At 36.0% G+C, this 18,061-nt stretch overlaps 1 protein-coding gene across 9 annotated transcripts in view; it reads left to right on the top strand.

Moving 5' to 3' along the window:
• Positions 1–16,225, top strand: part of LOC123716503 (AF4/FMR2 family member 1) — a 198,734-nt gene extending 182,509 nt beyond the window's left edge. For 6 of the 9 annotated variants that reach the window (XM_045672321.1, XM_045672330.1, XM_045672295.1 and 3 more), the window contains exons 10-21: positions 2,344–2,386; positions 3,359–3,433; positions 3,659–3,896; positions 5,167–5,295; positions 5,521–5,760; positions 6,029–6,863; positions 6,990–7,123; positions 7,602–7,723; positions 8,494–8,769; positions 9,427–9,532; positions 9,766–9,991; positions 10,422–16,225. In XM_045672321.1, coding sequence (XP_045528277.1) covers positions 2,344–2,386; positions 3,359–3,433; positions 3,659–3,896; positions 5,167–5,295; positions 5,521–5,760; positions 6,029–6,863; positions 6,990–7,123; positions 7,602–7,723; positions 8,494–8,769; positions 9,427–9,532; positions 9,766–9,991; positions 10,422–10,537 — 2,540 coding nt within the window. In that variant the 3' untranslated portion in view covers positions 10,538–16,225. The remainder of the gene's footprint in view (positions 1–2,343; positions 2,387–3,358; positions 3,434–3,658; positions 3,897–5,166; positions 5,296–5,520; positions 5,761–6,028; positions 6,864–6,989; positions 7,124–7,601; positions 7,724–8,493; positions 8,770–9,426; positions 9,533–9,765; positions 9,992–10,421) is intronic. The other 3 variants (XM_045672338.1, XM_045672305.1, XM_045672314.1) reach the window with 3 other exon arrangements.
• Positions 16,226–18,061: the final 1,836 nt, after the last annotated feature.

The raw sequence follows: 18,061 nt of genomic DNA, 5'->3' as shown, positions 1-18,061 counted from the left end.
CCTTATCGCCACTAAGCGATCTCTTCCAGACAACCCCAATTAAAGTAAACATTAAAGAAAGAATTATAAAGAAGTGGGTTAAACTGATATCCACCATTTTTGAAGTCGGTTACCACTGTATTCAAACGCTATATTTATTTTATCAACTTGCTACTCCCCCTTAAAGTCCAATGAGTTTTGGACATACGAGAGTAATGGCCAAGTCTCCTATATGTTTATACGACTGTGAAGCTTGTCTTTAGGTCACGTAATAAGTCGTTAATAATGACGACATCATGTACGCGTAAACAAATGGCAACCTTTTTATAATTGTTAAAATTTTCCACGGCAATCATCCAATATCTCTTACATAACAATAAATGTATGTTAATGCTTAATTTTTGCTGAAGCTTATGGTTGAAAGTAATATTTATTGATTTCGATATGTTGGATTCGTATGCATATAATAAATTATAAATAAGTAATAGGAATTGAAATAGAGCAGTGTTGGCTTAGTGGCTTCATCGTGCGTCTCTCATCCCTGAGGTCGTAGGTTCGAGCCCCGGCTGTGCACCAATGGATTTTCTTTCTATGTGGGCATTTAACATTAGCTCGTACGGTGAAGGAAATATCGTGAGGAAACCGGCTTGCCTTACACCCAAAAAAAGTTGAAAGCGTGCGTCAGGCACAGAAGGCTGATCACCTTGCCTATTCGATTTACAAAAGATCATGAAACAGATACAGAAATATGAGGCCAAGAGCTAAAAAGGTTGTAGTGCCATTAATTTATTTTTAATAGGAATTCAAATAAAAAAAAAATTAAACTAAAAGTTAATAAAAAATATTTCTTTTAACTATATTATTTTGGTTATAAAACCAGAACAAACGTTCTCACGTGGAGACGTCGCGTGTGGTTCGCAAAAACGGGATGATTTGCATTAGTGGCGGTAATGGTGGGGCGTCACGGGACAGCTTGGTAGGCGAATGATAAAAATTCATGGGAACAGGATTTATTGTGATCGGGTGAAATTTTTGTATGTATTGAGAAGGCCCTTCGAGGTCGATACAAAATTTAAATAAAACAATAAATTTTAAGCTTTATCCGTAAAAAAACGGACATTTTTCATATAAAATATGTTATTTGTATTGGTGCATTTGCGAAGAAATTTGGGAATTAAAATAGTAAATAGAACTTACTAATTACAATGGCTTAGTTGTCTTAAGGTGGACGACCTCTTTCGACCTGTCTATCAGCGACTTACTTCGGTCTAGATTTTCAGACCCAAACCGTAATGGAATTTGTAGACTTTGATGTGGAGTTAATGTGATTTGGGAATGTTTTATACATCGCATATTTGAATTTAATCAATTTATAACTGAATAACGTATGAGTCATAGTTATGCGTCTGTTATAAGTAATTTTTGGGTTATTTTTCTATAAAACCTGTAGGGTTAACAAGGTTAACTTGTTTTTGGTTCTTTGGTCTGCTTAAAATTTGGAAATGTTCCCTAAGATCATAATGTTGTAAGTACATATTCCTCGACATCTTACTTTAATATTTTTTAGTTATCAATTAATTATATTGTATATAAGCTATCGTGGAATATGCTTAATAGGATATTAAGATAGGTATTAAGAATATCCATAGTGATCCTAAACCTGCATCATAAGCACGCCCCACATACACACTCACGTACATACTGTCCATTTCACACCATCGCAGAGCATAGCCGAATTAGGTATTACGTATTTAATAATTTTTAATGACTTTTTCCTTTCGTAAATGTTTGTACCTTTTTGTTTTATTATGTATTCCATCTCTGGTTTTATGGCGAATTATGATGTTTCAGTATAGATACTAAAAAAAAGATACCTTATGTGTTAAATCACAATTAAATATGTTTCTCAGCTCTAAGAATTTCCCTTTTAACCTTTGATTACCTTATGACCTATTCATCTGTTATTAAAAACGCTTCGGCACCTTCGTTTGAAAGCCTCGCCGTTGAAAGTCGTGAGGTTGTCGCCCGAAATCGAATATGTCCTACTGTTTATTTGAATTTGGAATTCGTTTTAACTGTGCGTGTTAGCTAAATATACTAATGACACTTGTTTTTTTTGCGCTGTGAAGTTTTATGGTTAGGTTCTGTGAGATTTCATTGATAACAGGGCCTGTCTATTGCTTTCAATACGAAACAATGATTGTTTATTCAGGAATCCTTATACCACTCGAGTTATAATACCAGGTGAAGCGGTAAAAAATGGAGTTATAACTTATATCATGTTGTATCTTAAGTCTAAAAGTGTTATTAAATGTACAATGCCCATTTATATCGAGTAATTAATTATTGTTTCTTTTGTTTCAGGTTTGGACAGTCGGATATCGAATTCTAGGAATTCAGTGTCACCGTAAGTGTAATTAACCAAATACATTTTATCCATTAATTTAAAATTCATATTGCTGATGAGTTTTGCTACAATTGATATGATTAAGGCGTTAAGGATATGTTATCAGAGTATATATATTATAACTAAGAGTGCTTTTAATTATTGTGTTTTGTCTAAGATGTGTGAAATTTCATAATATATAAGATAATACAATCACTATATTGTTAGCTCTTCAAGTCTACGTAAAAACATATATTATATGGGTACTGATAACTGAGCTTTTGAACTGAAATCGCAATCGCACGAAAGTTTTGTAGGCGTTAATTGTGTACATAAGTCTTATTTGTAGTTTATTTCTTAGTATTCATCAAAATATATGTTTGACGTGAATGTGAAGTAATAACATTAATACACTAAAATCAATTCCATAACACCACTTGATTTAACGTTATTTAACAGTTTATTGATAATCCCCATTTTTACAATAATATTTATAATTTTTAAATTCAAAATATAGTCAATACGAATTACACTATACGAAAAACATTATGTAATTACAAAGACAATTTACTAATAATTTATTTTTGGTGTGTTTGCGTATGTGTAAGTGAGTGTGTGAGCGTTTTTGTGTCATCTTAATATTCCAGTCGTGGTTGTTGCACTTTGTTTGGTTGCTGTTAGTTCAGCAACGATATATAAATATTCGAGCGCCATATATTGCGTCTATTTTATTTTAGTATAGTAGTTTTTTTATATACATGGTCTGGTCATGGTCTTACAAAATATTGTAATAAATATTTAAAAGAGTCAGTAGTGGAAGTGGTAACTAGAGTGATTTGTAATTTTGAATTTCAAATGCGCCTTTTTATATGCCTAATTGAAATAAATGATTTGATTTGAATATACAGAGTCAGGTCAGGTAGTTTATAATTCGCTGTCTAATCAATAAATAAATTTCATCATTGTATCAACGAAATTGTTCATTCTTTCCAGTGACGTAGTTAACAAGGACCTTGGTCTGTCTGAGAGTGATGACGAGGTCGCAGCCACTACCACCAGACTGGAGCCGTAAGTTATTCTAGATTTTAAATAGTTTTGTGGAACCTTTTAGCCTACATACGAGTAAATGATGTCTGTAAATGAAGGATGATGTCCTTTATACACGTAGTGAACATGTGGGATTTATAAGAATAAAATTATCTTTCATTCTCTATTCTCAACTCTATCTACTTGCTATCTCGCCACCGTACCTAGGCATTGTGCATTGCTTATATCAACACATTCAATTTACAGAATCCTCTCACCGATACGCTCCGGGGGTAGTCCGAGTTCCGGTAGCGAGTCTTCACCTTCGGACTCTGAGTCAGAGTCTTCTTCAGCTGAGTCCACGGCTCCAGCGCCAGCCCCTGCCCCGGCGCCGCCACCCGCGCAGCGCCCCTCGTGGGGCCTTTCGAACTTCGCGCCTCCACCGCCGGAGCCTCCCGACCATCCCGACTTGACAAATGTACTGGCTGATGCTAAGGGAAAACCGGTGAGTAGATCTGTATTATACGAAGGTAGGAGATATTACCTTGTAATAATGAATGTGATTCAGGGAAGCCAACTAGCCGTTAAATGCCTAGCCTCTTAAATAAAAAAGCCGTTTAACTAGCTGACTGAAAGGTTTGGTATTTTAACTAACTTAAGCGTACGACCAACCAGGCTTCAGAAGATAAACAACTCCTTATATGGAAATTGTATTCGATATTACAACAAACTCCCAAGCGAAATTAGCGAATTATCACTGAATAAATTCAAAATCTCTCGTTAAAGGTAAATTAATTAATAAAGCTTTTCCTGATCCTAATGCTCGGGAGCTTTGCTCCAGTACAAACAATTTGTATGACTCAAAACTTGGCGATTAAAAAGAGTGGCGGAGAGTTTCTTGCCAGTTCTTCTTGCCTGCTCTACGCAGTTGACTTACGAATTGGTAGTAAATGTAAATTTAGAATCAATTTAACTTCTTTCCTGACGTTTATAAGTTTACCCATATGAATAAAGTTATTTTGAGTTTGAATATTACATAAAATAAAGGCTATTTATTCCTTAACAATTATAACGATTATATAGAATTTAAATTAACTGAAATAAAAGAACTTAATCCTAGCTGTAAGGACAAGTAAATCTTACTCAATGTTACGATAAAAATTAATTTATGTATCTTATGCAAACGCGCAGTTTTGGTACAAAGAAGCTTTCTCAGGTGTCTTGTTACTTGAGATACACACTTCGCGGTATTGGTTAGCTGAGTCGGCACAAAACCGATCTCAATGTGACGCGCCATTGTAAATCAGTACCAATCAAGCAGCGGTTTAGTCTTAATGAATACGCGAGCGCAATTTTTTTACTATCAGTTATCAAGTGAATCGGAAATTTCCATCGACATGGACGAGAATATCATCAAATTTCTTATTAATCTATTATATGACAGCAATAAAGATAAGGATATTCAGAGGAAATGGATTAAGTTAGCGGTTCTTAAGTCCAATTTGAGATCCGGACTGAGATCCTTCGAGAATAGTTTGAATGATATCCCTTGCCGGGATAGAAATAGAATTCTTCTTAAGTATTTTCGATTAAAGGACACGTTGTGGAGGGCTGTTGGAGCGATTCACGGCAATCTTACTTCGATGACTGCCATTGAGGTTCTCAATTATAGGAATCTTTATACGCCTTAGACTTGAAATGCGATACAGTTATTTGAATTGAATATAAACAATAAGTAGGAATTTTATTTAAGCCATGTTTTTTTGTATTTTCAGCAGAGTCCGATATCGGATCTGACCGATTCCGAAGCATCGTCGCCATCTCCGGGGGTTAGGCGTCGCAGGTCTCTCGCCAACCGCATTTCCACTGCATCTAGTGATGAAGAAACACCTCGACCTGTGCCGGTAACATACATTTATAGTATAATCTGCCTGAATTATATATCTGTTATAGCAATCAGTATTTTCTTGCATTGTTTGTCAATCGACTGTATACAATTTGTAGGCTGAACATCGAAACATGATGTTCAAGAAGCTTTATGGTTACGTTTTGTTCAACTAAAATATTATATAAACCCTATCGCCTCGTCTACTTTTGAGCTTTATTTAAAATTCATAATCTACTTCCAGGTTCGACCACAAGCATCGCCAAGCGTGCCACCACCAATTCCAAGCGGTTCTCAAAGCACAGGGGTCAAGCGTGGGCGGCCGCCCAAAGTGCGAACGTCGGAAGAACGCCCGCCCAAGAAAAAGCGCGGCCGCCCAAAGAAGACCCGCCCACAGTCTCCGGCTCCACCTGACAGTGAGCCGGAACCCGATCCTCCCGTACATCATGCTTTACAGGATACTAAAACACATATCTTTCGTAAGGTAAGAACACAGCTTGTACCACCAGTTCATACCAAGATGATTTCTTTTACTCTGTGACTCTGCTTTTAGACGTTAGACTGACTTTGCGTTAGACTTTGCCGTGTTTAGTTACTCAGGATCAAAATAATCTTAATGACCTTTTTTTTTGTCTCACCAGATTGATACACTAATTTTTCCTCGTATTTGTTGACGATGGGATCCCCCTTTTTTGTATAATTAAAGAGATGATGAAACTGATAATTATTTTTAACTCTATTAAATTTTTCAGGTTTTCACTCCTAAAAAGGGTGACGAGTGTGGAGGAAAGGGTGGAAAAGGTGGCAAAGGAAAAGGAGGCAAGGGCAAAGGCCAAGTGACGATAATCGAAGTGACGGCGCCCGAATCCGGGGCTGATGACGACGACCGCCACAGGGACCGCTCCACCGAAAGAAGAACCGAAGAAGCTATTGCCAGAGTTTCTCCTCCACAAGAATCGGAGACCTACACCAGAAGACGAGACGCCGAGAGAAACGCTAATGATAGGATACAAGGAGTTCCCATTGAAAGGCCGGACTACCGCCGCACCGAAGATAGGCCGACTATAGAACGCACCTCGGTAGACCGCCTCCCAGACAGAATAACCAATGATCGGTTAGTCCCCGAGCGTATACCATCAGACAGGAGGTCCACGGATCGACTGCCCCCGGACAGACCGGATCGCAACGATCGCGCCCAAGAGAGACTATCGAACGACCGCTTCCAAGACAGAATATCCAACGATCGCCTCCAGGAAAGGATATCCACAGATCGACTCCAGGAAAGAATTTCCATAGATCGCTTCCAAGAAAAGCTCTCTTCCGACAGATTGCAAGAGCGATTATCAAATGATAGATTGTCGAACGATCTCATCTCCCCTGATCGTATATCCGACAGGTCCTCAGACAGATTGTCGACGAGCGATCGAATGGATCGAAAATCGGGCGACAAAATGTCGATCGACCGGTCGAGCGACAAGTTGGATAGGTTGTCGAGTGATAAAAAGATATCTGTGGACCGGGTGGAGAGAATAACGCCAGAGAGGGCGGAGGCGGACGTTGGATTTGTCCAGTGTCCTGTGCCTATAGGTGAGTAAATCAGTTATTGGTATAGGGTTGTCACTGCTAAAGGCCGATAGTTTAAGTCCGAACATAAATACTTGAAGATACTTTCATATCATATAATTTCCAATTCCAAATTATAATTTTCTTCAGTGTCAGAGCGCCGCAGTCGTTCCCGAGTACTAGTGAGTATTCCCCTGGGACGTCTCCGAGCTGAGCTGGTCCGTGCCTTGCGTACTCCGAGAAGACCTGGCCCACCACCGGCGCAGGTCAACACACCTCTACAGGTAAATCATTACAGATAAACGATATATATACTGCTGTACTTATATTATCGTTATAGGAATCCCAACTAAAAGATCATTCCTGCCTGCTATCGGTTAATCTAATAAATAACGACTTTTGACCCTATTTTTATCGCCGTTACGACTTTGATGACCGTTACATTTCCATATTTGAGTATCTGGATTTACAACCTTTTTAGGTCTGGGCTTCATATTTCCGTTTTATGATCATTTGTCAATCTAATGGGCAAGTAGGTGATCGGCCTCGTGTGGTTGACACTTGGCATTTTTGGTTCTAAGACAAGCCGGTTTTTTTACGATGTTTTCCTTTAGCGTTGAAGCGAATGTTGAATGCGTAATAGAAATTCAATTGGTGCAAAGCCTACGACCTCAGGGATGAGAGTCGCACGCTGAAGCCACTAGGCTAACACTGCTATTTGAATATAAAATCGGGATATTAAGTAATAAGTTACTTCTCCAGAGCGAAGTGGCGGCGACGAACCACGAGCGGCCGCCCCCGTGTCTAGGCCAGACTCCGATCTACTACTCGTACTTTGAACAGTTGCCCGCTGACGCGCTTTCTGACGAAGAGCGGGACCACAAGTTAGTAGACAAACATTTTTTTAAATGTATTTATACTTTGTTACCATACATAATTATACAAACAAAAAAGAAACAAAAAGTAAGTAGGTTACATAAGTTATTAGGCAACAGGCGGCCTTATCGCTCACAAGTGATTTCTTCCAGTCAACCCTAATATGGGAGAATAAAAAGAGAAACATCTATAGAGGGTAAAGTACAAGAAGTGCATAATTAATTAATTAAAAAAAAACTCAAAATAACATGCAACTATAACTAAAATTTATTTAAAATCCAAAATATAAATAATAATATCTATAAAAGCTCTGTGAAAGGTTAATTCACTCACAATTAATATTAATTATATATATAAGTAGTAGCTTATTACGAGGCAGAAGAAAAATGATCAAAAAGAAGATAGTATTGTCTTATGTTATCATAGCTTTTCCACATTGAAAGAAAACACTTTTTTACCTCTACTCTACTACTCTACTTCTACTTGTGCGTGGTCACGGTGACAACAATCAAAAATTAAAATTATGTAAAAAAAATTATAATTCTATAATAATACATAGCTTCAATTCGGTAAAAAAGATGTTTTCGTTCAAAAAGAAGATTTTTAAATAAATTTAGAGACAGCTCGTCTGATATCAATTGGTAAAAAAATCCAGAGGATACTTTGCACAGTTTCAACATTCGTGAAATACATACATTTGAGATTTTGACGTATTAAATATTGCTTTATCAGACGATAAAAAAAATCCCTTCGTATACTCAAAGACTAATAATTCCAGATACTACCTCGCGGAAGCGAAACGCCTCCGCTCAGCGGCGGAGAGCGAACAGCACGCCTTGCCACGGGTGATGCTGTACCTTGAATCCGTGCTTTGCTTCGTTTTGACCGGACGTGTGTTGGAGCTGGAGTTGGATACCAAAAGAGCCTTCACAATATACCGGGAGACCATCGAGTATATCAAGTCCATACACTCGATGCCGCAAAGGATCAGGGCCGAAGCGAGGAAAAAGGGAGGAGAACCTCACTCTACCTTCAGCAAACTGGATATATTGAGGTAGAGTATGAGAAAAGATTGACTTTTTTATAGAGATATACTGATAGGCATTATCTTTGTTTACTAAATTTTAAACAACTTGGTAGATTTACCAAATTAATTTAAAGAAAAACGAGAAATAGACCTTTTTTACGTGACCAACGTCGGTTGTAATGTTCCTCTAAGCAGATCTCTATCTGCACTAAACGACGCTTTAAAGTAAATAAGTATTCTTCCACAAGTGTAAAATTAAGTTTTTCTACATTATTCTAACAAACAGTACAGTAAACCCCCTTATAACGCGGTAGACCCGTTACTGGAAATCGCGTTATAGTAGTATTCTCTTAAAATCGTTCTATTTTATCAATTTAAAAACTAGAAACACGAACGATATTGATACATTTATTTAGTTTAATTTTATAACAACACAGTTGAAACAAGTGCAAAGGTACACAAAACTAATTATGGACTTGACAAATCATAATAAACTTCACACTACAAAAAAATTACTTGAGTAATCTCCGGGTTATATGGAGGACGTAAAATGCGTTATAGGGGTACCGCGTTATACGAGGGATAACTGTACATCACATAAATTTGTGCGTTCTTACTCTAAGATAAATTTAATTATATAATATCGTAATATTCCTCCTCCTAAGTAAATAAATACACTTTCAGCCTCCGCGTACAAGCCCTGCTGTACCTGCGCATGTTTAAGATGTACAATCGTGAAGTGAAGGAGTACTACAAGATCGTGCAAGAGTATCAACAAAAGGTCGGTAATGTAAGTGTAAATGTTTATTCACAGCTTTTAAATGGATCTCATTTTCGATAAATATTTGAGCATAATCTGGTGAGATTCATAATTTTTGTCAAACACAATCTCCTTTCAAAGGTTGGCTATTATTATGGCAAATTTATTTTTTAATTATATTATATTTACTATATTATATCATAATCTTCATTATTATTTTTTTTGTGTCTCGCAAATCAATTTAACAAGTTCGTAATCCACAGCCGGCCTGCGCCGAATCGGTTTCGCCTCTGTCTCCGACGCCTTCCCCCGCGGGGTCAGTGGGATCCGGCGGTTCGGCGTCGAGCGGGTACTGCTCCCTGGCGCACGCGGTTCCTGCGCACGCGCACAACGCCCTACTTCAGCTCACCAAGTACTACACGTTCCTGTACGTCGCGCACGATCTATGGGAACAGGCCGATTGTTTGTGCCGGTTGAGGCCTAATCAAGGTTCGTTGAAAACTTTTGAGGTCTTCGTCTGAAGTGCCCTCTGAGACTGAAACTGAAACGCGAAGACGGCGTTTGGCTTAACAGAATAAAATTTAGGAATCTTTTGTTTTCTTGTATGACATTATAAATTGCTTTTCTTTCTGAATTAGTATATAAAATTTTAAATCGATTTTTTCTGGAACCAGTAATTAAATTTTTTTATTATAAACTTATAATTATTTTAAAATTTTCCGACGTTTCGCGTGCTTTACAGCGTGCGAACAGTTAAAATTATGTAAAATAATTATAAGGTAAATAACTATACATAGCTGCAATCCGGTTAAAAGTGTTATATTTTTGTTTCCAAATTATTAATACGAATTTATTTTTATAACAATATTCTTCATCTGGCAAGATACTAATTAACATTGAATTTCCTCTTTTTCTATAGATCTGTTCATAGCAGTGGATCGAAAATGCGGACCGCTGACTCTCTTCTCGACGTTTAGACATCTCGTGCAATATGTACGTTACGCCATCTCTCTACTAAAGAGTGCACCACAGTGACACACGCAGAGACACACGAGCGTGTCTCGCTCAGAGAGAGGCACACAGTCTCACACACGAACGCAGAAAAGCAACCAATCGGGATATCGACCGACGCGGCCGGTTTGAGCGGACCAACGTGTTTCGAAGTTTTTGGCCTAAACTATTTAGCAGTCCTAAGTATGGTTAAACGCGAACGTACACGTAACTTTACGTATACGTATACGTACTGTACATATATCGGAAGCATCACAATTTTACAAATTTTATTATGTGGAGAACATTGCAAATTTTACTTTCAATGTCGTTTAGCGAAAACGGTTTTGATACCTCAGACCATACGTTCGGTATAGTTTATCTCATGAATGCTGTGTTTGGTTCCAAATATGCCCATATTCTTCCATTTTGGTAGTATTATGTGATTAAATATATTGTTTGTGCTAAACGTATATAACCATAGTTTCTCATACTACATTTACTGAATATGTGATTCCTTATTTTTAGCGATTTTTTGTGGCATTGATACGTTTATACGGCTGAGACAAATAGACTAGCGCCCTCGCGTCGGGTTTCTATATGGATACCAATAGTGATGGCTACGAATCGTAGTTGTTAATAGAAAATTCCTCAATAGAAAAATCTACATAGCTATTCGATTTGCAAATAATTGTACTTAAACCATGTATTTAACTAACGTGATCTAAAAGTGTTTTGATGAAATAACCTCTTTTATTCGTTAGTTAAATATATTGGCCGTAATAAATTCTAAATGAAATGTAAGCAATACTGTTAAAATTACTATTTTTGTGAGAATATAATTTGAATGGAGTAGATATATATAAATATATATATGTGTGTGTAAAATATTTCAATTGCGCTACTATTTTGCGATATACCAAGAACTCACGAAACCCCTAAACGTGTCTCATTTTTTAGTTTTTCTTAGCGATGCTCTGAAATATTGAAGTGGGTTATCGTTCAGTTTTAGCTTTTAAATTTTTTGAACAATATATATAAAATAAGTGAATTGTTTTCAATTGAATTTTTAAAGCGAACAATATTTTCCCGGAACAAGAGTCGAGCAAATATATGTTTCATTTAAATTTATTTATACATTTCGAAAGACAATAAACATGGGTGAGTCGACAAAGTGAAAATTTTAAATTATTCCAAACGTAAAGTTTAATATAATTATAATTCGAACAAATGGTAAAGTGCAAATTTTGATGAAACTACAAAGAGTACAAGAAATTCTAAAATCGGTCGCGATGCAATTCAATCTCTAACACCAATTTTTATCTCTCGGTTGTTTAAATTTATGTTGTGATTGTAAATATATACATTTTGTAATGCATATACATGTTAGTGCCAGATAGGTTTTGTATGACTGTTTATATAAGAGGTAGGGCGAGGACTAAGTACGGGCATTTTTAACGAACGGACGACCTTTGACGGCGGACCTCGGACACGCGCGCGTACGCAGCTGAGCGAACGTGCGGAATACGAAATTCGTTGCTAAATGAGATGCCTTGTATATAGTATATTAAGATGTAGTTTTCACTTTATATTTTATGTAAACTATTGCTAAGCGGACAAGATATTTGACATAAGCGATCGGGACGCGTGGTGAGGCCTGACGTGTCTTCCGAGTCGAGTGTTGAGAGGAGCTTGCAGCGTTCGATTTAGTATAATTTAGTGTTACAGGCTTTGACTACGTTATCACGTTTAGGTAGCCGACCTTTCATCTAGGTGTTTAGAAGCTGTCGTTTAGGGTAAGATTCAGAGTCGAGTCTTAGCGTTATGTAAGACTTAAGTTAAGTATGAGCTGAAAAGGCTCGGCTGTATCTTGCCCTCTGGCAAACCGTCAAGTTAATGATTACCGCCTCACCGAGCTGCGGTTCCTATATTACCCTACGCTAGTTACCTGCGAACGACAAGAGAAGATCACTTCTCTACTTAAATATTTATTGCGTATACAACGCTCGCTTAACGCATCGGTTTTTTTTCGTTCCATATGAATCGGTACTTATATGCACAAACTATTTATAATCTAAACTATTATTTATTATCACAAATTGTAATTTATTTTAATATAGCGCAGTTTACTTAATAAGTCGCGATTCGGGCTCTTCAGATAGACTAACTAAAATCGCTTTAGCCGCGACTCATTTGAGATTACTTTATGTCCACATTTAGTTATATTTGTGGCCTCAGCCAACTGAACGCATCGAGACGCGTCTTTGCATTACTGACGCGTCTTTGCGTTTCGTTCAGCGTCCATTTGGGGCGTAAACAGTTAGATCTGCGCTCTAGTGCCTTGGAATCGTTAGTTTATTTTTATGTAAGTACTTTAAGTTTTATTTCAAAATTATACTTTCATCTCCTTTCGAAACTCGCATTTATGTACTTTGTTTTTGTTATACTTTTTTAGTTGATAATTACGTCATACTACATTTGTTGCTCTTTATCATTAGGTTATGTAAAGAATTATGAATCACAAATATTTCATAGTAATTGTAAATACTATTATGTCCCGATTTGGGCGCGGTCTTCTATCAAATCCCTAAAATTGAAACCAAATTATTAAATGATTGTATAGAAAACGATCCAAGGACGCCGCTCGGCGCCACATTCTTTTAGGTAATTTGTAAAGTCTGTTTTCTTATTCTGTCATTTAAGTAGTCTTGTGTTGATAGTATGTATGATTTGTTTTTTTTTACATTATTGATTTAATTAATTATATGTATAAATTTGTTTTTCCTTTAATTTTATTATTTGTGTAACCTATGTTATTGATGATAGAATACAATAATTTTTATGTATATATAATTTTTGGTTATTTTTTTCCTTTCCTCTTCGAGTTGGTCAATTTCAACATGGAATACACCTAATAAAAAAAACAAAGCTAGTTCATTGTATCAAGGATCAATTCACAAAATGCAATAACGAGTTCGCTCTCAAAATGTTGTTTTCGAACTGCGCAAAAACTATTCAATTCGCAATCATACAATTGCCATTTTATGCGCTTAATGCAATAAGTAGTTTTAGTGAAATAAGCCAAGATTGCCTTATGCAAAGTGTCTTTCAGAACTGCCACAGTAGTTTATAATAATTCAGTACCGTTATATATAATACTTCATATATTTTTATAGAAGTAAAGGATTGGAAATGGTCTAGTCAAGTTGTGGGTGGCCATCCGCTTTGAATTTAACAAAAGAACCTCGCGCTTACCACATAACGAAATTTTGTTGTTTATAACTCATTATGTTTAAAACTCAATTTTTCAAATATAACGGTTCGTTTTCGATTTCCAGAAGGAAGTGTAGAGTGGAGGCCACGACAAGGAATGTTGCTAAGAATATTTTGAAAGGCGTTAATTTTAAACGGTACTGAATGAAAACGTTAGCAATATTGAGCAATGGATGAACTATAGATATTATATCGTTGTCAATATTTTTATCTACGTATATACAAAGGATCGCTGCAAGCTCGTATATTTTTAAAGTATATGTATATTACATCGACATACTTCGGTCTCTAAGCAGCTAGAAATGTCTAAAGTTCAAACAGCAAATACAAAATGTTTCTGGTTGCTTTTGGAATAAGAACAAAAACTGCTTATGTCAGTTAGCTTATATCAACGCTTTGTATACGATAGGTAAGGTACACAAGCAAAAACAGCAGTGAAGCGAAAAGCGACAAAACGTATCATTAAAAAGGAAAATTAGTGGTTAACTTTTAAGTATCGACTAGTTAAGCTACACGAGATACCGTTTTGTTTAATAACGCCTTGTTATTGGCCTTTATTACTGATATGATATCATCTAAGTACCTGTTGAATGCAATTTAAATGGTCGAGAAATATATATTTATTATCGCCTTTGCGTTGTTAAATAAGTTACGTATGGCATTTTGTAGACATTATTACTAATTATAACTTGGCGTATCACAAAAAGGGCTCCCGTAACATAAAAGCCAAAAAAAATAATTTGGCCATTATGAAAGTACTGTATTATTTTATAATATAACATATTTACGTAGCTGATATCATCTTTATATTAATGTACAGTATTCAATTTATTGGGAGAAAAGTACGAAACATTTTAAGGCGCTTCTGTAAGTAATATTACTCAATTATATAATTTTGTATAAACAATAACACCACCTATACTGTAATAAAAGTGTTGTATATTACTGTTAAGCTAAACATTATCGATTATATTTTTACATTGATTTGATGTTAGATTTAATATAAGTCGGCGTATTATAAGTTTTATGTGTCTGAACTTTTAAAATCAATTGTAGTAGCAGCTAGTGAATGTAAATCCTAAGCGGATGACATCATTTATTTTAGTATTGAATAAAGTTCAAAATTAAATTCAAATTGTGCCTTAGTGAATGGAAACCTAATTTTATTTGGGAGTAAGGAAAGAAAAGTGGTAAAGAGATCGATAAAATTTCAAATAAGTATCAACGTCAATCTTAGTCTTAAGATTTACCGATGCTTAAATTGTTTGAACCTTTCTGAGAAACTTGAATATGCAATAATATTTCGTTTTATAAAATGTTGTAAAGAATAATTGATTTTATTTAGTATTTACATTATATGTAGTTGAGTATATGTCGTAGCAATAATTTAAGCGTGGCAATAAGGTCTAGTGGTTTTGCTTTTGTGTCTTTGAATAATATTAAATAAGATGTATATTGTACTTTTCTCGTCCTCGTTAGAGAACCGGATGCTGTATACTGCTTCTAAACTAATTTCCAGTTTTAATGTATAATTTTAATTACTTAATTCCACGGATTAAGTATAAGTAGAGAATTTTAATATTTCGATGTTCGTGTTCTTATGTTTTATCGCTGGTGTTGTAGTTGTTTCCTCTATCTTCGATCCGACCAATCGCTTGAGTAATGCTGGGTCCAAACTATGCGTCGGTAAGATAAATTAAAAATTCGTGTAATTACTAAAATACGCTTTCGTTTCAAATTGGTGATTCGCTAAGTTTGGTCACAGCAGGTAAATTCTTACTGCTATCGTTTGTTTGTAGCGACGGATAAAATAAAATTCCAATTGTAGCATAAGACTAAGTGCCAACGCGACGCTTTATAAGTGCAATTCCTTCTCAATTACTGTACCTCTGTTTACATCGTAGAACTCTTAGAAGGCCTGTGTACTAACACAATAACATTCAAAAGAAAATTTAATTTGGCTTTGAAAATTGACTTACACGCGCTAAAGTAACTTCGCGTTCGTATCGTTACGTTGTCAAAGCGTAACTACAGCGCGAAGTTAGCATCGCTCGGACCTCTCAAGCCTTTTAGGTGTTTTGTACGAAGTTCACGGCTTTTGAATTGTCAACGGTTCGCGTGAGGGGAACAACCGTCGGGCCCGAACACTTAACCGTAGTGCATGTGAACGATTAGTGTAAAGTTACCACGCCTGTTTACCGGGCGTTAGACGAAAATATTATTTTTCTTAGATCACATTATATTGTAAAGTGGTAAATTATAGGAGTACGTGCGTATGGTGCGTGCGCAGGGTTGTCGAGTTACAAACAAATTGATATTTTTTTACGAGCGTCCCGAAGTGCGCAACGCACCAACGCACGTATTTGTTATGTTTAAGAAGAAATATCTATTGTCTATTCCAAGGGTTGAATACTACCGACACTTTTTTATATTACAATAATTATAGAAATTATTACTGAACTTTGAGTTTTCTTTTTGTAGCACCTTAAAAACGAATTCATTATTTTAAATCGTGAACATGTACTTAGTGTCCCAGAAAATATACTTTTTTGCAAAAAAACGGGCGCGTAAAGAAATTTACATTCTGACGTCGATTTTAGTTAATTAAATGTAATTTAATTGTCAGACGTAGACTGTATACTTATAATCGCGTAAAGCACAACGCATAAAGTAAATTCTGGCAATTTTTGATAATTCTTTTAAACCGATAACAATAGAAAATATTATTACGCTACTTGAAGAAGGTTGTTTGCAAACTTTTGACTCAGCGGCTGAATGTGAACCTTTCAACTGTCCAGAGGACTTAACGGCAAGGCAACGGTATCAAGAGACCGCTTCGGTGAAAAACGATGCACAGAACATAGAGATGACCGCTTTGTAGCGAATCGTAAGGCGTAAAGTCTGGACCTGAAGAAGTAAAAGGAGAAGAAGTTAGGTTGTAGACGGTCAAGAGGATTTTGACTTCAAATATAAGAAGTTACGCCCGGGGCCCTACATTACTCCATCAGCACCGTGTTGGTCGACTTCATTTTGCTTGAAACGGTGCTTCATGGACTGGAATAAAATATTGTTTTCTGATAAAGTGCTGCTAAGACCGCGGAAACGCCATGCGGAAATGGGTTTCAAAGGAATGAAGGAGGATGCCTTATGGCAGAAGCTCCGTTATGTTTTGGGAAGTAGCCTCTGCATTTGAAGAGTTTTTTACTAACATTCCATTGAATACGACGAACGTTCTAAATTCTTCACTATCACCCGCTCTTTTATTATTGCAAAAGAATGTTCCTATATGCAATCATGAGTTTATATTTAGCCGCATTAGCTGCAATGACTTAAACAACGAAAATAAAAAAAAAAACTAACTAAACATCTTTGGGGTGTCTGTATTAATTTTACAATCAGTAATCAATGCGTTCAGTGCAGAGTTAGCTATAATATTTAATAAATGTATAGATTGTGAAGTCCAGTTCCAGACCAGATGAAGCTAAGTAAAATCACACCGTTATTCAAAACGGGCAGCACTTCTGACCCCACAAATTTTAGACCCATATCTGTGCTGCCGGCATTAAGTAAAATTTTTGAAAAAAATATTCTTGATCAATTATTTATACACTTCAATAATAACAAACAGATGCAACCAGCAGTATGGTTTTACAAAAGGTCGCTCCACATCCGATGCTGGCATTAAAATAAGTTCCGAGATTTTAAAAGCTTGGATAAATTCTCATGATGCCATTGACTTTTTTTGAGATTTATCAAAGGATTTTGACTGTGTCCATCACGGAATCCTATTTAATCGGAATCCTATAATCCTATATTATTGCACGAAATAACATTATATGACACAATGCTATTTTCATAGTGTGCCACATGATGTTATTTTGTGCGGTAATGCAGCTGACATTAAATCGATATTTGTAGTGCTAAACCGGGTTATAAAAGCGATCTGCGAATTATCGCCACGGAAGTCACTCCAAAGGAAGTTTAAAGAATTACATATTTTGACTTTGACAAGTCAATAGATTTATGAGAATATTTTGTATGTGTGGAAAAAAATAGATATCTTTTAAAAGAATAGTAGCTTCCATAATTATAGTACTTGGAATAAAGACAAAATTAGCGCACCAACCACAAGGCTGCATAAAACGAATAATTCTTTCCAAGGCAATTGTATTAGTTTTTTCAACAAAATCCCTAGTGATATACAAATATTATAATATAAATGAATATTTAAAAGCTCCTAGTGCTTGTATATGAATTGCTCTAGTACAGGTAATAAATATGTAACGCGACTGAATC

Source organism: Pieris brassicae, chromosome 1, assembly GCF_905147105.1.
Source record: "Pieris brassicae chromosome 1, ilPieBrab1.1, whole genome shotgun sequence".
Taxonomy (NCBI): Eukaryota; Metazoa; Arthropoda; class Insecta; order Lepidoptera; family Pieridae; genus Pieris; species Pieris brassicae.
The sequence above is the reverse complement of the archived record's forward strand: the minus strand, read 5'-3'. Positions and strand labels throughout refer to the sequence as shown.